Source organism: Pungitius pungitius, chromosome 8 (genome assembly GCF_949316345.1).
Source record: "Pungitius pungitius chromosome 8, fPunPun2.1, whole genome shotgun sequence".
NCBI lineage: Eukaryota > Metazoa > Chordata > Actinopteri > Perciformes > Gasterosteidae > Pungitius > Pungitius pungitius.
The window spans coordinates 2839070-2864126 of record NC_084907.1 but is presented as its reverse complement, the minus strand read 5'-3'; the positions used below and the strand labels follow the sequence as shown (position 1 = coordinate 2864126).

The 25057-nt window shown below is 44.2% G+C and overlaps 3 protein-coding genes across 7 annotated transcripts; 2 read left to right on the top strand and 1 right to left on the bottom strand.

Moving 5' to 3' along the window:
- Window positions 1-289: 289 nt before the first annotated feature.
- zgc:153675 (uncharacterized protein LOC768179 homolog) lies at window positions 290-3966 on the bottom strand. Its single transcript, XM_037491210.2, has 3 exons — window positions 3629-3966; window positions 2413-2500; window positions 290-1696 (listed from the first exon to the last, which is right to left on the bottom strand). The coding sequence occupies exons 1-3, from the start codon at window positions 3635-3637 to the stop codon at window positions 1410-1412; spliced, it is 384 nt and encodes a 127-aa protein (XP_037347107.1). The 5' UTR covers window positions 3638-3966; the 3' UTR covers window positions 290-1409.
- A 1921-nt stretch (window positions 3967-5887) lies between these two features.
- On the top strand, window positions 5888-14236 carry rbbp5 (retinoblastoma binding protein 5). Of its 4 annotated transcripts, none has more exons than XM_037447922.2 (15): window positions 5897-6023; window positions 7107-7195; window positions 7440-7465; window positions 7576-7748; window positions 7836-7976; window positions 8060-8222; window positions 8541-8650; window positions 8983-9102; window positions 9269-9422; window positions 9541-9612; window positions 9719-9836; window positions 10180-10249; window positions 10353-10582; window positions 10679-10918; window positions 12774-12997. In XM_037447922.2, the coding sequence occupies exons 2-15, from the start codon at window positions 7171-7173 to the stop codon at window positions 12824-12826; spliced, it is 1695 nt and encodes a 564-aa protein (XP_037303819.2). In that variant the 5' UTR covers window positions 5897-6023; window positions 7107-7170; the 3' UTR covers window positions 12827-12997. The 4 variants fall into 4 exon arrangements, with proteins under 4 accessions (XP_037303820.2, XP_037303819.2, XP_037303821.2 ...); XM_037447924.2 differs by having other exon boundaries at window positions 10679-10756; window positions 12774-12996; XM_037447921.2 differs by having other exon boundaries at window positions 10679-14234.
- Window positions 14237-14587: 351 nt separating this feature from the next.
- Window positions 14588-24001, top strand: ippk (inositol 1,3,4,5,6-pentakisphosphate 2-kinase). 2 transcript variants are annotated; one of them, XM_037490356.2, is made up of 14 exons: window positions 14588-14953; window positions 16968-17027; window positions 18479-18574; window positions 19201-19267; window positions 19389-19507; window positions 20268-20357; window positions 20746-20804; window positions 20953-21025; window positions 21264-21416; window positions 21504-21627; window positions 21855-21990; window positions 22109-22211; window positions 22292-22380; window positions 22498-24001. In XM_037490356.2, the coding sequence occupies exons 1-14, from the start codon at window positions 14873-14875 to the stop codon at window positions 22748-22750; spliced, it is 1503 nt and encodes a 500-aa protein (XP_037346253.2). In that variant the 5' UTR covers window positions 14588-14872; the 3' UTR covers window positions 22751-24001. The 2 variants fall into 2 exon arrangements, with proteins under 2 accessions (XP_037346253.2, XP_037346252.2); XM_037490355.2 differs by having other exon boundaries at window positions 14589-14953; window positions 22067-22211.
- Window positions 24002-25057: the final 1056 nt, after the last annotated feature.

Below are 25057 nucleotides of genomic sequence, written 5' to 3'. Positions count from 1 at the left end.
TATGCTCAAGAGACAAGATATTAGAAACAAATAAAGGCCCCAAATGTATTAACAAAATCTCAAAGGCAGCAAAAAACACTACGAACCGACTGACAGATGAATTTAAATCTAGTAATTTACAAAAAAAAGTCCAATGGTCACTTTGAACTTTTCATATTACCTTCCCTTTGTTTAGATATGATGCAATGAACCTTGTAGACAATGTTGGATTCAAAATACGCAGGACATAATTAGAGAATGCACATTTGTAGGATTTACATAACTTTAGTTTGATTGAAAGACAACTTCGATCTTAAAAACTACTTTATTGATATATATATATCGAGAAAACAATAACACATTACACTTTCACATAGTTTCGATCCATCAGCAACAGCTCCTATTCACTGCACATGTTGCATTGAAATGCTGATATTGCATATAAACGTTCACCAATGTTGTTCTGCACCGCAGCTCAATGTTCACCTTCCGGTTTAAAAAAAAAAAAAAAAAAAAGAAATAGGTACAGCTCAACCTTCACCAAAACAAACAGTCCAGACAACGTCGAGAAGTTTTCGTCTCAGACAAAACCATCCATGGATCAATTGAAGCTGAATGTTTTTGAAATCTTTAGAAAACAAAAAGTAAACATTTTTTTAAAAGCTCCAGCGTAGCATTTTGATGTTTTACACATAAGAAAAAAACAACAACAACAACAACGTAGCTATGGAAAAGACCTGAGCCCAGTATTTGAGATTGTGTCTGCAGACATTTCAGAGAAGTGTTCCGACATGGAGCCTCGAGGGCGCTGGGTGAAGAAACGCGCCGGGGCTCATCCAGAAGGTCTGAAGGTCAGTAGACTGAAGATCCATCCATTAAAAAAAAAAAAAACATCTGTGGTTCTCTTAACACGTTCTATACTTGTCGCATACATTTCAATAGTACTTCGATACCATCGAGGTTAAAACAGCACTTTAAATCTGAAAACACGTCACTAAATATGTGGCTACTTTGTATTTGGAAAGGACTGAGGAGAAGAAGGAGGAGGAGAGCCTCAGTCCGGACTGTAAACAGAAATATTCAGCCGGGTTCGTTTTGTTCGCCCGGAGCCGGAGGCTCGCTCCCAGACGTAGAAACCCCGCCCCCAGAGTCAGACAACCGGCTCTTTCTGAAGCGTTTCGGTGAGTCAGCAATGTGGTGGCACCCTGGTTGCCGCGGTGCTACGGAATCTTTCGGCGCTGTAACGTAGTGTGTTTGCATCAAAGTCCAGATCTCTGAGCGGTGGCAAGAATCGCATGTTGAAGACCGAGAGTAGGCATTAGAAGGCACTGTGGAGTTTGATTGGCAGACTGAGATCAGCTGGCAGCCTCTCCTCGTTGGTCCATCATCATCATCATCATCATCATCAAACCTCCTCCTGACCTTCCCCTTCACTCGGCCTTGTCTTTCTTTTTGGACGTGAACGGGACTTTGCTGGCGACCGTCGAGCCCACCGAGGAGACGCCGCCGGCCACGGCGGACACCCCGCCCTTCACAAGCCCCACCCCCATGGCGGGCACCGTGGTCACGGCCGACTTGGTGAGCTCCAGGCTTTTGCCGCCCACCCAGGCCACCCCGCCCACAGCGGCGCCCACGACTCCTTTGGTGACGTTGAAGAGGCCGCCGGTGACCCGCCACATCATGCCGGGCGCCGGCACCACGTGGTCCTTACCGGGATCTGGGAACGGATCAAAGCACACGTCAAGCGACGTAAACAAAAAAGAACAAAGAACAATCTGTGGGGAAGCGTGATGCTTCATTTGTCCGGTGGGCAGGGAAATGAAAACAAAGAACCTATAAATAAAAATGTGGTCTTCCCCCGTGGACAGAAGCCGTAGTGTTTCTAAGCACCGGATTCCCTGAGGAAAACCTCCCAGTCTACAGGGGGAGGAGGAGGTGGGGGGTGGGGGTCTGGCCCTCTGAGTCCTGGCTTTGTGCGGTTGATGTTCAGCAGGCACAACTTTTCATTTTCTCCTGCTCACTATACTAGTTTGACAGGTTAGCGTGCTAACATTTGCCCTTGCAAGTAGAGCAGAGGCTCATGGGAAACGGCATTAGTTCGGTAGCCATTTGGTCGTAAACATTGACCTGATTGTGGTAGATTAAAAGTGTATTCCGCGCTAAAATGACGTAGCGATTTTACATGTTTGGATGTAATTGGTGCTGTGGGTGTGAATGGATAGGAGGAGGGGGGGGGGGGGGGGGGGGCAGCGACCAGCGAAGTTGAGCTGTGAGTGGCAGCTCTTACACAAGCGCGCTGACTCGCCGGGCTGAAGCCAAAACGTTCTGAAATAGCAGCAGGAAACGTGTGAGCACAGATTGCATCACATCTCCCCCCCGCTGGTGATGCAGCGTTTAGCTACGGCGCCACCAGCACCCCGTCGGACCGCTTACCCTCGGTGGGCTGGTTGTCGGCGGGTTCGGCCTCGTCCGGCGCCATGCTGGTCCCCGGCTGCGGCTCCGCGATGACGCTGTTCACGTTCTGGAAAAATAGGCAAAAAATATATATATATATATATACACGAGTTTCTTCACTCGACACACAAAACTTACAGTAAAATGTTGCTTACAGGAAAAAGCTTACGACAGTAGTTGTTTAATGCTAAAATTTAGATTTTCTCTGTTTTTAATAAACTTCTGGTAATGTGACAATGTGCAGGGAAACTATAGCATCAAATCGACACACTCAAAAACAACTTAGTGTATGTCATTAATATTATATAGAATTCAATTCATTTTATTTTGTATAGCCCAAAATTGCAAATTTGCCTCAGAGGGCTTTACAGTCTTTTAAAACTAGCTTAATCCCCGTCCCTCAGTGAAAGAAAATAATTATTTCAATTCCACATCATGATGATCATATATAAACACGTGACACACTTACCACGCTATAAAGATGATGTTGAAACGTGGAGGCCATTTAATGTATTCCGGCCTTGTATATTTGACTTTATAAATATTTTACATACAAGTCCTCGACGACAGGACGATGACACAATCTGGCCTTTTCGCTCCCGTTTTGGGGATCTGTTTGATAAAATAAAACATTGCTCCACTGAAGAGGTGCGGCGGATCCACCTGACTGGGGTCCAGGCCTCTGTGGCTCAGCGGTCTTAACCTTTGACCCTTCTAAAATGAAGCCTCCCTCGCCACACAGGCCAGAAGCTGTGACGCTTGGATTATGAAAACGACACGTAGAGGCTTCAAACCAAAGTGCATTTCACACCTTAGCTTTTCCTACATCATGACCCCCCCAATATGTTTGAGGTTTCAACCCAGCTAGGTCATCGATGGAGTCTGTAAAACAAACCTAACGGGAAGCAAAGGGGTGTTTCTTTCTTTTTTAAAAGGAGGATTCTCCGGATCATAGTTAGTGAGAAACATTTGCAGGAAGCGGTGACGTCACACTTAAATTCTGCTGTACAAAACAAAGAAAAGAAAAACACAAAACTCTTCTCGCAGGAGGAAAGAGGCCACGTTCCACTGCCACGCACAAATTAAACCACATTCAAATCCCCACGCCGTCGCTCGTGGAGCCTGGCCACACGTTTACAAAAACATCTCGTGGAGCACGTTGTGAAACGTTAACGAGGAGACGGGTTAGTTTTACCTTCACCATTGTTTCCAGAGCCTTCTGCCGCGGACACACCTGGCAGAGAAACTTGAGACAGCTTTCAGCCTCCGAAACACAACTGTGCTCTGAAATGCTGATGTTTGTCTCTTAGTCACTGCAACCTTCTTCTTCTTCTTCTTCTTCTTCTTCCTCCTCCTCCTCCTATTATTCTTCTTCTTCTTCTTCCTCCTCCTATCGCATTAAAAACTAAGGTCAGAATGAGCCGTGTGGGTCCAGGACTTGTCTCTCGGTGGCGGGCTGAGCTACGCAGCTCTCTTTTCAGCCTGCTGGTTCTGCCGACGTGGCGCCTTCAAAAAGACACACACACACACAAAAATACACGCACGCACGCACGCACGCACGCATCAGCACGCCTGCACACGCCGTCAAAGGACAAGTGACAACGCGATGGACTTCCGTTCGACCCCTTCAAATTAAAACTCCCCTCGGTGATGAGGTGGACTACTCGAGATGTATTTTTATATTACATTAGTTTTTTTACTTCTTCATGTCTTTGCTGTTTATTAATATAATATTACTAATAATATTTATTGAAGAAATGTTCTTGATATGGTAACTCAGACATCTTGAGAAGACAAGGATTTTCTGCCAGAAGAGTGGAAAAAGAGTTGAGAACTTATGGAGAAAATCAAAGTTGAGAAATATTCAGTACATTTACACAGTCTAAAAGATCACACACATGATCAGAAGAACTGTTTACATTTCTTTATTGAGTCTACGTTCTATAAAATTACTATAAAATAAGTATTTCCAGTGGCGGCTGGTAGTTTTTCTTATAGGGCCAGCCAAAGTTTCAGTAAACATCACAGAATGATTCAATGCAAAAAAGGGTATCAAACACGCATTATTACTTTGCAGTTAAATTTGTAATATTTCTTCAAACAGTTTAACATAATACGGACCATACCATACCATTCCACTACCACATCGTAACTATTATAAATAGCCAATATAAAGATCATAAATATCATATACAAATATGATATTAAAGGATACATATATTACAATACAAATATATTTATATAACATCTATTAGAACATCTCAATATATATGCAATCTGTGCTCACACGTTGGCTGCTGCTATTTCACATAAATGTCCTTTATGGACCAGCCGCCCCTGTGTATATTATTGGCTGCTGTTTGACTTCACAGTGAAAGATGCCACTATAGCAGTTTGCACTCCCTTAAAGCGGAGATGTTAGGGTTTTTATCGTGGAAACCGGAAGTTGTTTGTGGGTGAGCTACCCCAAATCCAGCTCCAGGTTGCATCGCTACAACCTGTTGTTATTCGGTGGGGGGTGTCTGTACTTCCTGTTGGATACATGAATGTTTCCGATATATGTAGATAAAAAAGAAAGACTAACGTGCAAACTTGTGCTGCACCGAACCTGTGTAGCGACGGCAGACTAACATTCCCTCAGAAATAGAATAACATACATAAATATCCACCAAAAACAAGTATTGGTTCTTTACGTTGTGCAAGAAAAATGGTGCGGAAAGAAAGACACAAAAGTGGCAAATCAGATTGAAGAATTTAGTCTTAAAAACAAGGCAATTATTGGAGTTTTATTTATTTTTTTGAGAGAAATTAGATTACACTATTCAGGTTATTTGATGAAGGTACACTGGTAAACACAGCAGTGGGTGGAATACGTTTTCAAATGTTTTATTTAAGTACAGTTTAAAATATTCCATCATATGTCCTGCATTTAAAATCTTTGTCCAACGCAATCAATCAAAATGTGAAAAGGACCTAAAAGGAAAAGTACTTGCATAATTTAACATATGTTGTCATATTGGATTATAATCATTGATGCTTTAATGTCACTCTAATTTCACTTTGGTGATGCAGTTGATACAGATAGTTTGCATTTTGAGAGATGAAGAGTTTCATAAAAAAGCTAATTAAAAATTCTATAAATAAATGATTCAATTTAAATTGACGAAGTACCTATAATAAATAACAGAGACATGGAATTGGTTTAAATCTAAAGGAACATAATTAGATGAGCATTTCTAACCATATCTCAGTTTTGTTTCACATAATCTATTAATTGATTCGTATTTTGGATCAATAATCTAAATCAGTCAGTTGAATTCCGTTGAGTAGAAGTATAAACCAGCGTAACATAAGAATACTCAAACGAGTACCCGACAAGTATTCACAACTACAACATTTAATTCCAGCGAAGACGGTCGCTTTTATTTTGTTCAGGCATATTGTGGGACGCGTTGTTTGGGGTCCTCACTGGAGGCTCGGCGCCAGTCGGTCGACAGAGCAGAAGTAAATACGTGTGTAATTTAGGGAGAAATCTGTCAAACCAAGTCGTTGAGTCGCCAGTCGCCCAACAATGAACCTCGATTTGCTCGGTAATGATAATTTCTTTGTCTTTGTTTACAATGAACCGGAATTATCTCACGTAGCTAACACTCTGTACTTGTTATGGTTAGCATTGTACGTTAGCCTAGCGTGCTACCATTAACCCAAACGACGAGTCGACCAAATAAAATAAATACTTGTAGTATTCGATCCACGCTGTTAACGTATCTTGGGAGTTTAAGTCTGTTTCGAATGGTTCGTCTGAGTTTATTAAAATGTAACTTGTAATGTAATAATGGAAGAAGATGTAGCAGTTGGCTAACGTTAGCATCACACATTGTCTCTCATTCTAGCGTTATTTGAATGAAATGTTAATTTATGGGAAAGTACAGACCATTGCTTTGCGACGTATCGTTATTTTCTTCATATTCATTATCATTTATAATGAACCTTTCGCCTTTATTAGGTTGATGTGATGATAACAGCAACACCTCGATGTTCCACATGACAGCGGGTAGTTTACCTGGTAGCGTTTCTGTTGAGGAAAGTGATGATGGGGAAAAAGAAAACTCCATAGAAACAGTTACACTGAAAAATAAATATAAAAACAACAACATTGAAATTACGAGTTTTCTGTTTCAAAATAAGTCTAATCATTTAAAAACTGTTTCATATGTTCATCTAATCCAGGTTTGATGTGTTTGTAATGTTTTTTATTTTCATCTACAGCCGGATGGAGGAAAAACCGTGAGATCAATTTTCTGAGTCAGAAATAGAATAATATCTAATCAGGGATTTAAACAGTCCTGGTAGTTTGAGGTTTAAACTAAATACAAATTTATTTTACCACAAAAGTTACTCATTTACTTATGTGAGAAACGATGTGATGATACTATGAAATGAAACTGTCATCTTTATAAATGAAAGAACAGGAAATCCATTGAGAATATTAAGCCTAATTTCTCTAACGGCATCTTAAAACTTTCGAAAGAAAACCCTGAAATTATTATTGATGAAGAAATTTCAGAATATCTCTTCATCCTGTAAAATTTCTGCATCCCCGATTTGTTGGGGAATTCTTTAATGTAAAAAATGAGTAAATGTTTTTTTTTTCCTTGTAAATGTCCACACAGTTCTTTCTTATGAATTACTGGCTCAGACTTTGGATTAAACTTCGGGATTTCTCTCACTTTACTCATGGATAATTTCCTGCTTCTTTCTGGTGAATATTCAACTTAATTGTTTAAAATTTGTTGTAAAGTGTTGAACTTACTCATTTGTGTTTCCCTTGAGTCTTTGAAATTGATATATTACGTTAATCTAAGATTACTAAATGTTATCTCTGTAAAAATAAACTCTACTGCCATTCCTTGTACTCTTTCGCCCCACACATTATATCCGTACATGCTCTATGAATGTTTGTCTCTTGTTTCTCATCACTCTTATCTTGCGTATTTCTCTTATAGAGTCGTTCGGGCAGAACTATCCAGAGGTAAGCCACCAGCTCCTTCTCTACGTTTAATCTTTTTATTTAGGATACGTTCTCATGTGCAGATCCCCCTACTGAAGGCTGTTTAATTATTTCATTGCATATGATTTTAGGAGGCAGATGGCACTCTGGACTGTATCAGTATGGCCCTCACCTGCACCTTCAACCGCTGGGGCACCCTGCTGGCCGTGGGCTGCAACGACGGGCGCATCGTCATCTGGGACTTCCTCACACGGGGCATCGCCAAAATCATCAGCGCACACATCCACCCGGTCTGCTCTTTGTGGTGAGACACACATCCACCTGGTACCCGACTTGGACTACACGTAATATAACGATTGTTTTTTAACGGGGGTTGGATGAATGTGTGCAGCTGGAGTCGCGACGGTCACAAGCTGGTGAGCGCCTCAACGGACAACATTGTCTCGCAGTGGGACGTCCTGTCAGGAGACTGTGACCAGAGGTTCCGCTTCCCCTCGCCCATCCTGAAGCTGCAGTGCCACCCCAGGGACATGTGAGTGACGCCACTTCGCCCGATGTGTTTGACCTCCACGCCGTCCGAAACAGAACTAACCAGACGCTGTGCTCGGGTCTCAGGGACAAGGTGCTGGTGTGTCCCATGAAGTCGGCCCCGGTCCTGCTCACGTTGTCCGACTCCAAACACGTCGTCCTGCCCGTGGACGACGACTCGGACCTGAACGTGGTGGCGGCCTTTGACAGGCGGGGGGAGTTCATCTACACTGGCAACGCCAAAGGAAAGGTCAGACAGCATAGCACAGCGGTATTTCTAATCTGCAACGGGAATTTATTTTACAGAATGAAAGTAAACAGCTTTAAGTTGTACATCGAGAATTTGAAAATGTCCCGTGACAGAAGATTAAAAGACCGCAGCAGATAAAATGCAGATAAAATGCAGATTAAATACCTTCACATAGACTGCACTTGCATTATTATCCTGTTGATCAGAAGAAATTAAGGTTACACTAAAAGCAAACTTTTTGTGAATTTAACATTTTACACTCGACTCAAGTGAACTGTTTTCCTTCCCCCTCACGTCTCCCTCTGTCTCCTGTTGTAGATTCTGGTGTTGAACACAAACACTCAGGAGCTGGTGGCTTCCTTCAGAGTGACAACTGGAACCAGCAACACCACTGCCATCAAGTCTATTGAATTTGCACGCAAGGGCAGGTGAGAGGCGACAGAAAGTCTTTCTTTAGACCCTCTATGGGTGAAGATCAGGACGATAGCTGTAATGCTGTTTACATTCAAATGTACTGTTAATAAGTGAAAGACAGTTTCATGCAGTGTGCCTCATTTCCAGCAGAGGGCGCTGTGAGCGTTCACTAACTATTGATTCCATGGCACATTCAACTTCAGATTTATAGGATTACGAATCAGGGTTCTCCTCACTCTGTGACACAATCTAATGGAATTTTTGTTGGTTATTATTAGACTTATTAAAGATTACTTATTTGAGCCTCCCCTTTCCCTCCTGTAACACCTTTTCTGGTTCTACGCAGTTGCTTCCTCATAAACACAGCAGACCGGATCATCAGGGTGTACGATGGCAGGGAGATACTGACATGTGGCCGAGACGGTGAGCCCGAACCCATGCAGAAACTACAGGACCTGGTGAACCGGTATGTTGATGTTTAGGAGGGGGGGGGGGGACCTGGACAATTGCTGAGCTTTTTTGCAGTTTGAACACAGACTGGGAAGAAGAAAGCATTCCCTGCCCCTGATGTACTCCGTGGCGTTGTCTCCATCTTTTCCTCTGATCTCCTTCGGTCCGCTGCCTGTGTTCAGGACTCCCTGGAAGCGATGCTGTTTCTCTGGCGACGGCGAATACATCGTGGCCGGTTCAGCCAGGCAGCACGCCCTCTACATCTGGGAGAAGAGCATCGGCAACCTGGTGAAGATCCTGCATGGGACCAGAGGAGAGCTGCTGCTGGATGTGGCTGTAAGAACGTCAAATATTCAGAAATGTACAACACTGCCTAGGGGTTTCAAACAATGACACCAGACAATTTGTTTTATAATCCCATTATTCACCCGTCTCACCTTTGACCTCTCTCCAGTGGCATCCTGTCCGTCCGATTATCGCCTCTATCTCCAGTGGGGTGGTGTCCATCTGGGCTCAGAACCAAGTGGTGTGTAGCCGTGACGAATAGAGGATGAGTGAACTCTGTTGTGTTGGTTTCCACTCTCTCTCGCTCCATCAACCTGTGACTCATTGCTTCTTTTTTTTTTCTACAGGAAAACTGGAGCGCTTTCGCTCCGGACTTCAAAGAGCTGGACGAGAACGTTGAGTACGAAGAACGAGAGTCAGAGTTCGACATCGAGGACGAAGACAAGAGTGAACCCGAGCAGACAGGTAGGGGGGCACATGCTGGGTTTTAATCTGGAAACAAGCTGCTTATTTAAATTTATAACAAATTATAGGAAACGCGTCTGGAAACAAATAGCTTAACTGTTTGCATGCTACTATTTCTGTGTATGTATTTTCCCTCACAATCCAGCTCAGATATCCCACAATGCAATGCATAGAGAAAGATTTAATCACAGCCGTAAACATTAAATAAACCTGTTGATGGGCAGAAACTTCTGGATCAAATGCTTGGGGAAAATATATATTTTTTGTCCCCCTAAAACGTCACTGGTTTTATGTGCAATGGTCTCACTGGTTTCATTGGTTCTCTCCTGTGCTGGTGCTCCAGGTGCCGACGCTGCCGAGGATGAAGAGGTGGACGTCACCACTGTCGACCCCATTGTGGCTTTCTGCAGCAGGTGAGAAACGGCTACACCTCAGCTCCCACCTCCCCCAATCACGGCTCACCCGAACCCTCAAGTCTCATGACTGAAAGTGTCGATTCTCGCCCCTGTGCTGCAGCGATGAGGAGCTGGAGGACTACAAGGCCCTGCTGTACCTGCCCATCGCCCCCGAGGTGGAGGATCCGGAGGAGAACCCCTTCGGCCCCCCGCCGGACACCTCGGTCCAGCCGGCCGCCCCCGAGGAGGCGCTGGCCGGCAGCGACAAGAAGAAGCTTTTGTCTGAGGGAGGCCCGACCAAGAAAAAGGCTCGCACCACCACCATCGAGCTGCAGGGGGTCCCCAGCGACGGTGAGGGGGCCGGAGCTACAGACACAGAGGGTTTAAGTTGGCATGCAGAAACTAATCCTGCTGTGATTTCCTGTCTTTTTTTATTGTCCCTCTCAGAGGTGCACCCCCTGCTGGGAGTGAAGGGGGACGGCAAGTCCAAGAAGAAGACAGCCGGCCGTCCCAAAGGCTCTAAAGGTAAAGACAAAGACTTCCCCTTCAGGCCCAAGCCCTACAGGGGCGAACGGCCCTCCTTCCCTGTGGAGGCCCTGGGCAGCTCTGGCCCTGGAGGAGTAGGAGCAGGAGGAGGAGGAGGAGGAGGAGGGATGAAGGGCAGGGCAGAGGGGGGCCTGGCCACAGGTAAGTTCTCCACCCGCCCTGCTGCTGCTCAGTCAGGCAGCTCGGCTCAGTCTGACTGACGCCTCCCTGCCTCGGCCTGTCTCCCTTACTGCTTCCTCCCCAACGCAACCCACCCCCCCGCTCCCCCAACACACACACAGACACACACAGACTCACTGACCTGCATGATGTAAAGCCACAGTCTGGAGGACAAAACACCTGCTGCGTGTTTCATTAGATGACATCCGGTCCCGTTACTAACGGCAGCTTCTTCAAAAACCTCAACGGAGTAAATGATGAGACTCGAAGGAGGGAGCGAAAATATCATATAATGCAAAATATTTTTAGGCTAATATTTATGCAATATTAAATGCTTACATTTTTTTCTTCATGTTAAAAGGAAAGTAAAACATTTGTTCTCTGTTTCACAATCTACAAGATAAAAGTTTTTTTCCACTACTTTGTTTTTTTTTCTTCTTACTGAGACATTTTGATTCTGGTTTCAATACGAGGAATTCTCTCTGAGGACAAATATCTCGTGTGAAGCCAATATCTCCCCCCCACATGTGTGGGCTGTGTGTTCGAAGGCCGCTGTGTGTACCGACACAAAGACGCCGCCTCAGATGCAGCGATGGATCCGTCGAAGCTAATTCCCGTCCTTGAAGTTATGTAATTACAGCCGTGAAACCGCCCAAGCTTTCAGACGCTTCCTTTTTTCGTGCTCAGATTACAGTTCAACGTTTTAGACTAAATGGGGACCAGAGTGGTGGTTAAACTGAAGCTCCCTCGTCCTCACACATGAAGGACCCGTCTGCCAAAATATCAAATCAAACAATTAAAATAAGAGGGAGAGAAACCTGATTTCCTGATTCCACAGGAGGTGAATCTACAGCGGCTCCTCTTTCCTCCCTCCCAGGCTGTGGCTTTATGACCTCTGCTGACCTCTGCCTCCCTCCGGCTGTCTCGCCATTACTTCAGCTCGGCTGATGTCGGTCTGTAGTTGTCGGACGGGTGCTGACGGTGTGGATGGTGCAGCTCGCTAGCTGGCTAGTCTACGTCTACTTCCTGCTTGACCTTTGACCCTCCTGCTCTCACCTCGCTCCCTGTGCTTGTTGTGTGTGTGTGTGTGTGTGTGTGTGTGTGTCAGAGAGAGAGAGGTGTATATTTATGTCTGAACTAATTGCAGAAAAGGTTGGTTATTATGAAAAGATCTACATCATCTAAAATTATGTTTTGATTTTTAAAAGACCAAATCTATATCAACACAACTCTGCTCTCTGTACGCTTCAACTGAACAAATACAACTTAATAAACTGGATAATTATATATCTCCTGAGAAATATCAGGATTGCACAAAAAACTACAGGTGAACAGAGCCAGGCTAGCTGTTTCCCCCTACTTCCTGTCGTTATGCTAAGCTAGGCTAACCACATACTGTTACACACACAGACACAATTTAATATCCATCCAAAAGGTTAAACTATTGCTTTAATGAAATCACAATTTTACTTCTTTTTGTCAAGCAGACTCTCAACAAAAACACACTTCCTGCGCAGATCTTTCACATTAAAAGCCTCTCAAGGCGCTTCAAACTTTTGCGGGAAGAGTCACTGTTTTATGAATAGCAACTTAACGCCGGCAGCAGACGTTGGTGCAGCTGAAGTGATTTAGAAGGAATGAATTAATAGAATAAATAGTGTCTGAAGCCGAGTGGTGAGTATGATATTCCTTTGCTCTGAGTGCTGTGCGAATGTTCCTCTAGAGAAACAGAAGGATGCTGGATCCTCCAGCTCTTATTCAAACACGTTCTTTTACTGCCCAATAATTGCCCGTCAATTAGAGGAAACCGTTGTGTAACCGGCGTGTTCCTCCGCAGGGAGCCTGGTGTCGCAGTCGTACAAACAGCACGACATGGGCGGGATGGACTGATCACGGCCGTGTGCGTTTTTTTGCGAAGGAGCCTCCGAACGGGCTGAAACTAAGAGACAGTCCTGGTGTGGTAACGTGGGCTGTTTCCTCAGAGCAAAGCGTCCACCTGCCCACATCTCCCCATGTCCCCCCCCCGTAGTCCGCGTGTGTCTGAATCGTATTGTTGTTTTTATACGTATTAAAACATTTGGTTTATACGTAACCGTGTGGTTCCTGAGTCGGATTCTCCAGATTCTTGCAGTTAAACAACGTGGAGAAAATTTAAGGTTTGTTTGCTTTTTGTTAATTGTTTCAAACTAATTCAACTATAAACAACTATAAATCTCAAGGTACACACTGCAAAAAGATTCAACTCTTACAGAGTCAATTGTACGAAAGAGCTTGAGTCGTCATCCAGTGTCAAGATCAGATTAATTTGCAACACTTAGTAGAGTTAAATTAACTCTTTGATAGGATTGAAATGTAACTGTACAGTGTCACACTTCTTGGTATCAGGCTTAACTCCATGTATGTATGTATGCATGGATTGGTGAGGGTGCAGGGTTGTTGGTTTGAACCCTGGTTTACCCATGTTCCATGTCAAAGTGTCCCTGAGCAATACACCTAACCCTGAATTGCTCCCTGGGCTAAAATGTAAACTCCATGTGTTAAAAATGCAACATTAGTTGCTTTTGATAAAAGCATCAGCTAAATGATGTGTTCAACATTGAGCAGATTTATTCTGACACTTATTCCGAGTTAAATTGTTAACACTTCGTTGAGTGTTGATTTAACACTGACACGACTGGGACAATATACCAGCTTAGAGTTAAAATTGAATCTCAGAGTCAATTTAAATCTGAAATTTGCTGCGCATGGTTATTATATTTTTACTCTATGATATTTCAGAAAGTAATATTCATCTTTTTACTGCGCTTTGTTAATTAGGAAAGACTTTTTCTAGTACGAAATGTGATGCATTGTAACAGATTAAACGAAAAGTACATGAAGTATAAATTGCTCTACTGTAACTAGCGATAACAGCATAATCAAGCCATAATAATGATACAACTACATAGAAGTATATCACTGACAGCTGTAGGCATTTTGTATTAAGTGGGTACTTTTGTAGAATACATTTTGAAAGCAGGACTTGTGAAGTATTTTTAACAGTTGAATTTCTACTTGTACTTTACTAAATATCAAATACCTCACACATTTACTTGAATGAAATGTAGGTTGTCATCTATGAGGAACTTTAAAAAAACATTTGGCAATTTTCCCCCAAAAACATTCCTGTTGGAGTTTTCTCGTCTTTTTCTCATTTGAATGAAGGTATTAGTCACAAATCACATGACCTACTCTACGTTTCCATTTCTGTATCCTCGAGTTTAATTTGGAGTCATTTCAAAACATTCAGTGGTGACAAGATGTGGTGTCTGATTCTTAACGTTTGAATTGGTGTTAGAAAATTACACCGAAACGGAAATCTGAACAATTTAGAATAGCATTTTTTGTTAATATTCTTAAAAATATTTTTTACTTTATGTAACACTATAAATTGCCTCCCAGTAAAGCATATTCTATAAATTATAAGTGTAAAATGAACAACTATATTATTTGCGATACAACTTTTTCTTATGCCTTGTTAACTATTTTGTTCTTGGTGTCTGACACAAAATACCTTTTTATAACTTTCTTATAAGCCTTATTAAATACTATGCATTTTTTCTACAAAGTTCTTCTTCTAAAAGGATATTGCAATAATACAACTGTTTTCTGTATTATTTAGCTGTTGTGTTAAGGCTTACAATTTGAATGACCACCTCAAAATATATCAACTTTATTCTAAAAAAAACCCCAACCTTTCACACTTTTATTTTGAAGCTTTATTCGGAAGTAGTATGTCTGCCAATGACTTTGTCACCCGCAGAAGCAGCAGCAGCAGCAGCAGAAGTCAGTCGGTCTTGTAGTAACGTTACTTCTGAAGTGTTGCTAACAGCGCGTAGTACCGGTCAGCGTACTTTCTGACCGTTAACGGGAACTCAGTTTGTCGTCGTTGGTGTGATGGAACTGGACAAAATGGACGAGAACGACTGGAAGTATCACGGAGAGGGAAACAAGAGCCTGGTGGTCTCACACGTACAGGTGAGTGGGCTAAGCTAACATGAAGCAAGTTTGGCTGAAGCAGAAGCTGTATTTAAATAAGCTTTCAACGAGACACCCACCGCCCGCTTCATACTTTGTGTTAAACTAATCCTTCAGCTGAGTGTTGCTGGAAACTTTTCAAAGGGGTCATCTGAGATATCCGTTTAAACCGGGAGGGTGAAATGTCAACTGTCTGGACGTGACGTTAGCTATCATCGGTGCCATTAGCCGGTGGTTGCTAGCTTAGCCGGCTTTGCTAGCAAACAACTAGTTGTGAGTTCAAATGATTAAAAAAACAATTAAAAAAAGGGTCGTTGGGGGGTGGCAACTACGCTCAAAGCCACCGACTACGGCTACACATCGCAAATGGATTCACGTCCGGTCAAAGTGACGCACAGTCATTAACGTTAAATGTAAGATCCTAACGGGCTGCCGGGGAGCTAGCTTAGCCGTTAGCATCCTCCCAGATTTCCCACATTGACGCTGGTGGAAGTCTGCGCTTTGCTGCCCAACGGGTTCTGCGGCGGGTCCGGTCGACTTGTTATTGAGCAACCGGTGACGTTTATGGGGGATGACGTCACGGGACTGGAACCAGCAACTGATCCGTCCGGCTTTCTCGGGCTTTTGACGCGTTCTTACTCGTGGCTTGTTTAATGACTTTGAATGAACAGAATCAAACACTTTAAAAAGGACACGCTTTAACCCTTCTATTGTGTTCTGGTCCGTGGGACATGTTTTCATTTTTATCATGTTCAATCTAATTGGGGTTTTCTCACTTTCTGCGAAAAACATAACAGTATATCGTTTCCCCCCCTCCCTCCCTACACAGTTATGATGTTTGGGTCCACGTGACCAGGGGCAACTACAAGTGTGGATTTTGTATGTCCGATGTACCTTCAGACTTACAAGCCTGGACTGGGAGACCTGCTCCCCAATATTAACCATATTTGCTGTTTCTATTGCTTCTAATTGGGATGAAGTTAACCTCTGTCAAGTATTTTAACAAAAGATTGTTTGTGTTCAATTAAAAACCCTAAATTACAGACCCACAACACCAGCTGAGTAACACAAACATGAACGCCATACAAGGGTTAAAGGTTAAGATTCAGCTCTGTTCTACAACCCCTTTTTTCCTACTGAACAAATGAAGAGTTAAATAATGCTTGAAAAAAAGATATTGAGGTCAGAAACTACAGTTTTTGATACATATAAATGCATTGAAGTATTCAATATGTTGGAGTCCAAATTAAAAGCAAACTGTTTCAGATGTTCGGATGACATTGCAAGTAATATATTTAACTAACAGTATCAGTAATCACCAACATGGCCTGCTTTCCTGCATTACCTGCTTTCCACCAATGTGGTAGATACTGACTTCTAAATTATTCCGATACTTTTCCTTTCATCATAATCCCAGGTATTTAAATGTTCTTTACTCAAACACACCCAAATGCTGACAGAATTACTCACTGCCATGTGTTGTCATTGTTCTTCCTCTATTGTCTGAAGTTTTTTGTGCAATCTGAGTCACGTATTCCAACTGCAGACTGCACGTAAGAAGTAGCCGTGGTCACTGTGATTCTAGGTGACTAAAAAAAGTTACATTTAACCGTAAAGAGAAAAAGTTCTGCGATAAACACCTACAACTGCTTCACCAGAGGCCACCGTGGTAGCAACCTGTCAATCACAGTCGCCCCGCCCTGAAGGATACCCTGCTTTAAGGTCTGTTTAACCTTAAATCAAGAGAGACTTGTGTCTATTGCCAATCTGCCCCTTAATGCACTCAGACTTTGAGGCGCGCTCCCACTAACTCTGTGAGGGTTTGGGGCGATCTCTTTGCCAAATGTTTTAAGACTCTCAGTCACACATTTTGAGCCCTTTTATGAACCCGTTCCGTCACCCAAAGGACGTTAAAAAGAGGGACGATCGTCTGGTGGACCCTGTCCAGCACTTCAGGGCTGAGTCCAGGTTTAAACGAGGCTCCGCTAACTGAGCTTCTCTTCTGTTCTTGCAGCTCTCCAGAGTCTTGCGCCTGCTCAAGTATCCGGCCGAGGACTCTGAAAACCCACCACAGGTAAACATGTGTGTGTGTGTGTGTGTGCATCTCTCAGGGGTTTTTGAAGCTAAACCGCTGCACACTGACAACATGTTGATTCATTTTGATACATGGATGGTCGTGTGAATCTTTTTGTCAATGAGTGCTTTTTTATTTTATTTGTACCTAATACAGACTTCACAGAGCTAAATCTTCTTATCCCAAAGTGGTTGTCGCTTGTTGTTGAGTTTGAGGATCACTGTGCTGTGAAAAGCTCCCTTTGTAAACTGTAATGAGCTACTTTTGATTATTATTTGGTGAGGTACTTTAGATGAAGGGCCTGAGTCACACTTACATCCAGCTCTCACTTCACATCCACCCATCTGCAGCGCCATTCTTCTGCCTTCTTCACAGCAAATATTGATTAAACCGTACTGTAATTGGTGATTTAATTAAATGAATCCGGGCTCGGTTAGAACTCTCATTTCCGATGCATTGTGTAGTTTTGGTAAACACAACCTGGCTGTTAAATTCGTGTTTGAATGTAATTCTCAGCTGCAGCTGACTCCTGGCCGTCACGTACTGTCAGCTGTCACTCGCTACAGGAGAAACTTTGTGCTGCAGCACACCGGTCCATTTGTTCACAGCTTTGTTTGTCGTCGTCAGCTCATCTTACATCCTGGTCAGATTAAAAGGCCTGAAGGCCACATGTAAACCAAAACGCAGCTCTGCCCAACCCCGAAATTCAAATTGTTCTCCGAGCTGCTCGTTAGCTGCCATTGCTTTGAAGCGGACTCCCTTTGAACACAGAGGCCGTTGGCTCAGCTGAACTTCTTATTGACATTGTGATGCAGGTTTTTACATGAGAACAGCAGATCACATTTGAATCAGTGAAATTAGAGTCAGACATCAGTGAGAGAGAAGTGTAAAATATAAATGTATGCATTTCTGTTCTAGGGAGGGTTCTTGACAAATGCTCCATTGTAGATGGTGTGAGAGGTCTGATGAGAGTGAATCGAGTCTAAGCTGTTGGTCCAGAATCACACATCGCGGTTTGGTGAAGACCTTGAACAACTCTTGGAGAGGTTGAGTTTTTAGAAAGTGACTCACTGCAGAGTGAGAGGACCTTCAGCGCTCATTCAAAACCAGGACCCCAAACATGTAGCCGCTCTTGAATGATCACAAAGGTTCTCTCATTCAAGCTCAGACGCAGAGCTGCTTCTGTAATCAAAGGTTATTATCGGCAAGACACACGTGATCAGGGATCTCTAACGGTTACATCTGCTCTTTTTTCTTTTGTGCGGAACTGATCCGTGACTCTGATCCGAACCGTGAGTTTTATGATCCGTTCCACAGAGTACTTCTTACTCAAAGACATTGTCCCTACAGAGGACAAATAACTCGTACAATCATTGTGTCAACACTATTCAAGTCTGTCGAGTTTGAGAACGAGTCAAAACTGTGTGCGTGTGTGTGCGTGTGTGTTGCAGACAGTGGAGCAGGCCTTCAGGCAGATCCAGAACATTGTGGATTTCAGCTCCAACGTGATGAGCAGCCTGCTGGGGGAGAAGTTCATCCACAGCGGGGTAAGATGCTTTAAAAAAAAAAAAAAAAAAATGTAATCTAGGTTTGACCCTTTATTATCATCACAGCCCAGCTGGTTGGGGGAAAGACCTTCAGGGTCTGGAAGGATCACCTCCTTCCAATACATTTGAACCCCAACCAATGCTGACTGAAGCAATACAACTGAAAAACAAATACAATTCAACACAAGCCAGTTGAAATAAGACGGGTACATCGAGGAGGGCGCTGCCTATTGACTCATTCTCTATCAATTGACTAAATTAATCTAAATAATCTTTTTTTTTGTAATAAAAGCTAATGACTGGAGTATCCGTCGCCATGACACAAACCCTGCTGCCTCAGAACATCCGTTACATAAGTGACGGTCTCCATGACTACTCACCCGGCAACATGCCCTAAACTCAGCCCGCACTCACCTTTTCTGGCGTTATCTCTCGTCTTCTACTCTGATTTCGTGGGATTTCTGTGTCGGCAAACTGACGACTTTGTACCAGAAACCTCCAACTAAACGATAGAAGATAACCGAGAACGTTCACTGTTTCATCGGTGAATCGATATTAGATCAGGTTTTCTAGCAGCTGAAATTCACAGAAAACGAGTAAAGTGACCGTCCTCGTTCTCTCCGCAGGAAGTGGTCAAGTTGCCGCTGGAGTTTGTGCGACAGCTGTCAATCAAAGTTCAACATCAGAGACCAGGTAAAACAGTTTGAAAGGATTTCTGTGGGGAACATCTAGTATTTAAAAGAGACTCATGTTGGGACACTTATGGACGGTTAGATGAGGTGTGTGTGTGTGTGTGTGTGTGTGTGTGTCTCAGCCTGGCGCTGTGACAAAGTGATGGACATCTACAGCGGCTGTGCTCTCTGTCTGCCCAACCTGACGTCTCCAGTCCTCCACCTGCCAACACACACGGCTCCACTCTGCATTGAGATCAAGGTACACACAACCACACCAGGGCTGAATATTCTATATTTGAATAGTTGTTAAAAAGAGATATTCGAATATGAAAACTAATTCGACTGTAAAAAACCAACAAATGCGGGGCAACTGTCTGCTTTGCGGGTGGCTCGCTGCTGTACTGACTTTATATTGCATGAATAAAATGGACTAGAAGCTACAACAGCTTCATGAACTGGTTTTATTATTTCCTGTTTGATGCCAAGGAAAAGTTCCATGTTTATCACATCTCGCTCGGAGCATTCAATGTCTAATTGGCCAATTAACTATGGCCACGGTCTGTGATCTTAGCCATTAGTTCATTTACTTATTTTTATGTAGGTAAGAAATTACCTTTTCGAGTAGTTCTGTCTCGCTGTATTAATTTGTTCTGTTTTTGATTCGCGCATCTCTGGATTTCCTCAACGAGGAAAGACGCTGCAGAAGCAGCGGCGGCTTTGCACATGCTCATGACTTTCAGTCTGGACGTGACGTGTGTCTCCTCGGTAGCAACCAGATATTTGAATATATCGAACGTCATTTTTGAGCAATTTTGACAGACCACACACACACTTTATTTAAGTAACGTTTGTTCACCTGAAATGTAATCTGTTTTTTTTAAATAATAAAATGTGATCTTCCTCCAGGTTTATAAATCTTTGCCTGTGAATCACTCTGACAAAGCGACCACAGATCACATGAGTCTGACTAAGTGTGTGTCTGTGTCTCACTCAGCTGTTGTTTTTGTGTTTGTTTTCAGCCAAAATGTGGCTTCCTGCCGTCCTCCAAGCACGTCAGCAAAGACATTAAGACCAAAGTGTGCCGCTTCTGCATGCACCAGCACTACAAGGTAACGACAACACCTCCTCCAACCACAGTGCAAAGCAGCCAGATAAATACTTACATACTTGACAGATATTTAGGAATGTAGAATAATTGGTTTGGACGTCAGGAATGAAGTAAATTCCACGAACTGCTCACACAAACTACTTCACCCGAATCAGGGTTACTGACGGTCAGAAAGTCGTACTCACTGGGGACCCACACAGAGTAGAATGGTGGGACCATGGGGGGCGTATTCATGGTGGGACAATGAATACGCCCCCCCCCCCCCCCCCCCCCCCCCCCCCTCCCCCCAGGGCCAAAAAACAGTTCAGCCAGAAGCTTTTATTGGTTTATTACTTCTGTGTCTCTGTGACGTTCCTTCCTCCATCACTATGTTTTCTGTCCCTCACCAGGTGGCCAATGGGAAATGGAAGAGGCCGAGTCTGTACTGTCCTCTGGACCTGTTCTCAGGGTGAGATTACTGCATCACTGCAACTCAAATAACCGGTTGTACTGTGGAATTGTGTAGGGCAATGTGTGCCATTAAGGTTCCTAGCAACCAGCACCCACAGATCCAGCTGCTTATAATGAAGCCACTTCTCTGGTTTCTCTCGATTTAGTAACCGACATAGAATGGACTTTGCCATCAGACACCTGATCGAAGAACCTCAGAACAACTTCAAAATCTTCAAGGTGCGTCCCAACCGCCTGTCGACGCACAACGTCCGGTTTAAACAACAATGTAAAGTTAACTATGTGATGTTTACGACACGAGGAAGGTGAAGGGTATTTATGACTGACGGAGCTCAAAATCCAGACGTACAAATGGAGAATCTGATCTAACCGGCTGTAAAAGTCCTTTCACTTTGAACACAAGCTGTATCTTTGTGTGTAATGTTCACAGAAATTCTTCCCCAAATGTGTCTGCTAGGGTGGACAGTGCATCTACAGCAGTAAGGAGGTCAGTGACGACTCGATGGACCTGAACGCTCTGCTGCATCATCTCAGACCGTACTTCCTGCATGGAAACACCCGAATCAACAGTCACATGACCAGCAAGGCCGTCCTGAACGACTTGATCCAAGTAAAGCAATCGCCAAATATCCGTGGTTATCCTTCAAAATAGGAAACAACTCTTGTCTATGAGAAGCCTCATAACATCTGCATGCAGGTCCTGGCGAACGCTCTGCTGAGTGGAGATGGAGGAGGAGACAGGAAGGTGGTGGTGGACACACGAGGAGGAGGGCGCAGCTTCTGTGAAGCCAGTCTGCTCAACAAGGAGAGGATCCGCCACGGTCAGAACTTTCCCTTCCTGTCCACCTAAACTTTGTGTGGCTGTTGTTGGTGGTTTGAGCTTCACTGAGAGGATCCGGGAGCTCAAGTTGTTAAATCGATGATACGTAGAATCAACCACTTAGATTTTTTTGCTCTTTTTAAGAGGATTCTTTGTCTTTCTTATGGAATTGATACTTTGGACTTCGCCATACACACTCCATATTTTCTCATTATTGTCTCTTTGCAGGCTCTGAGGGTTTACCCAGCGACAGCGTTCTGTTCAGGATCCTTCAGACCCAGATGTTGGACACGCTGGACATCGAAGGACTTTTCCCTCTGTACCGCCGGGTGGAACAACACCTGCAGGACTTCCCCAAGGAGAGGTAAGGCGCCGTCCAAAAGCCTTGGAAGGAACCGGTGTTTATTCGGATGAATCTCATTCACTCGTCACTTATCAAGGGGCACCGTCTGGTCTCCGGCATCACTCCCTGTCTGTGTCAGGACCAGTCTTCAGGTGGAGGGGCCGTACAACGAGGCCTTCCTGGAGAAGCTGCAGAAATGTCCGACCGAGGACGACGGCTCGGTGGAGTATGCCGTCGCCAAGGTGAGTCCTGGCGCTCAGGGGCCAACCGTCGGGTTTCCCCCCGTGTGGCTCTGTCTCACTGCTGCCTGTCTTCCCTTCAGGTCCACCAGTACCGCGTCGCCATGACGGCCAAGGACTGCTCCATCATGGTCGCTCTGGTGCCCAGAAGTGAGGAGGATGAGGATGAAGGGTGAGAGTTGTTCGCTGAGCCTGGAGAGACTTGCAGGATACTTCATGTTCTTGTGTTACATTTTCTTTCATTTACGGTGACTGACAGGCTTGACTAATGTCTGCGCCCCCCCCCAAGTCTCTCCACTCAGAGGCGGCTCAGGGACTTCCTCTCCCCCAGGCCGCCGGCTCTCTCTTACTCCGTCTCCATCTTGGATCTGGACCCGAAGCCCTTCGACAGCATCCCCAGCCAGCTGCGCCTGGACCAGAAGATCGTCTCCTGCTACCTGAGGACCGGCGGTGCCTTGCCAAAGGGCTCCCTGTCGCCGCACCCCGGGATCTTCGCGGCTGCAGAGAGGGAGGACTGCACGCTGCTCTTTCACCCCGTGTGAAATCCCTCCAGAGTAAGAGGCCAAACGACTGACTAAATGCCCCCCCGCCCCTCACGTTAGAAACCGAGGCGCTGCGTTGATGCTGAGATCTTAGAATCTCTTCGGACTGGCGCCGCTCGTCCCAGACTCTACGGGAGCACCTTTCTCACTCGGCTGGTGTTAACAAATTAAAAGCTCAACTAATCTCCAGGAAACCACCACAAACTCATCCGACGTTGAAGCAACTTTTTAGATCCGTTCTGTTACGGATTCTAGACTCAACGTTCCCTCGGGAGGGGAATCCCTTCGGCCCGTCGTGATACATATTTATTTAAAAAAAACGTCCTCTTTGGTGACGAAGCATTGAGGCGACGGTTAGAAAAAGGAACGCGATGGTGAGGAAAGCAGGTCGATGGCTTGATAACGTAGGTAAAATGTGATTTCCTGAATGTAGGCGGGGCCTCAGGTAGAGGGGGGCGGAGGTGCGGCGTCACTGTGGTAACGAAAGCCCTAGTTGCCATAGCTACAGCCACAGCTGGGCTCGATGTGAGTCTTGGAGACGGTTGAGCGGATGTCACATTGTTTAATAGAATGAGGTGTGGTCGAGTTTGGTTGTTCTGGAAACCGTCATCGGACTTTGAGAGCCAAATCATTTTTTTTCTCAAGTTGAACCTTTTTGGTCGAATGTAATTTTCTTTTTAGGGAGGAGGAGTTGATAAATGTTAAAGAGGTTCACTCACACAAAAAAAGCCTTTGCTCTTCCTCCCAGAGAAATCAATCCACTTATGATTTTAATTCCTGTAGGTTCAGATATTTTTGAAGTTGTGCCGCGATATAGTTCTCACCGCTTTAAATTTTTTTAGAAATCACTTACGACAAGTTCCTCTACAAAAGACAATAGTGACATGTTTTAATTGGAACAATTACTTCCTCTAAAAACAACTTTGATATAACCTTATTTGTTCTATTTGTATCAACACAAACTAAATTTGTGGCAGATTTCTTGAAATAAAACCCCAAAAATGTGCCAGGGGAGATTTCACTGGAGGGAAGAGGAATAATAACCACTCAGTGGCCACTTCATTAGGTACACCGTAATAACTAAGTACACGAGCCCTAATTTTTACCTTTAAGATGTATTGTTCATCTTGTTTATTGTCAGAGAGGTTATGTTACATGGAACGCTGGACAATAGCTCCAAAAGGAGTTTAATTAACACCTGAGTATTCTGACACTAGCGACAGCTGTTTGTCTTAGGTCAGGTGGGGGGGGGGGGGGGGGGGGGGGGCGGCTTCTGACTAATCGGTTCTTGTAGGGTTCCTCAAGCGGAGATGTTTGTAACTGTGTGCGTGTGTCACATCATTTTAACGTGTTTTCACATTGTTCTGTTGAAGAGAAGCAGCATTTAAGTTGTCTAACACTCCTGTGTTCACTAACCTGGTGGATTGTGCGTTCTAAAAGTACGCTGACGTCACACATGGAATATTTGCTTTTTTTTGTGCCATAAGCGGCTTGTTGTGCGTTTGTCCATGTGCCTAAATGTCCTGATCGGGCCGGTGGAAACTGGCTTTGTTACAGTCTGCCTCTCAGTACCTCAAACCCCCGGCGACATGTTTGCAAAGCGACGCTGGTCAGGAGCCCGGGTTCCAGATGTTGGTCGGGGTCATCTCAGGTCTGTGACCTAGTACAAACCTGCGATTTCCTCTATCGGTGATGTCATCGTCCTCCGTCACAAAGGCTTCAGATAAACTGGTAACACTTGACTTCAGTTCCTGTTGTCCGCTCTCCATCTTCCACCACCTCCGTCAGCCAATCAAACGCCTGGAAACGGATCCCACCACGACACAGGAAGTCCTTCACGCTTCTTTGTGGGCTCGATGCATCACAACCCCCCCGAATCACTCCTCCGTTGCCCGGGAGACGGCGGAGTTGGAAGCCCAGAGAGCGGACGGCAGCGAGCTGAACCGACCACTGACGCACCGGGCAGCATGGCGGCAAAGCAGAGGCTCATGGGATACCTCTCTGAGTCCCTGTGACTTGATTTAATTTGTATTGTAATATACAAACGCCAAAGCATGTGATCACAAATACTGAAACCAATTCTGATCAGAATATTTTCTTCGAAGTAGCCTCAGTTTGTCTCATTCTGTTCAGATTAACTTTTTAATCATTATTGTAGTGTTTGGGAATCCTGAACAAACCGCTTTGGTTTCCATCTTTATTCTTTTTCCAGCTATTTCCAAACTATTTACTTGGCCAAATTGGAGCTTTGAGAACAATTTTTAAGTTTTTAAACTGTCATTTACAATAACAGGTCTAAAGAGATGA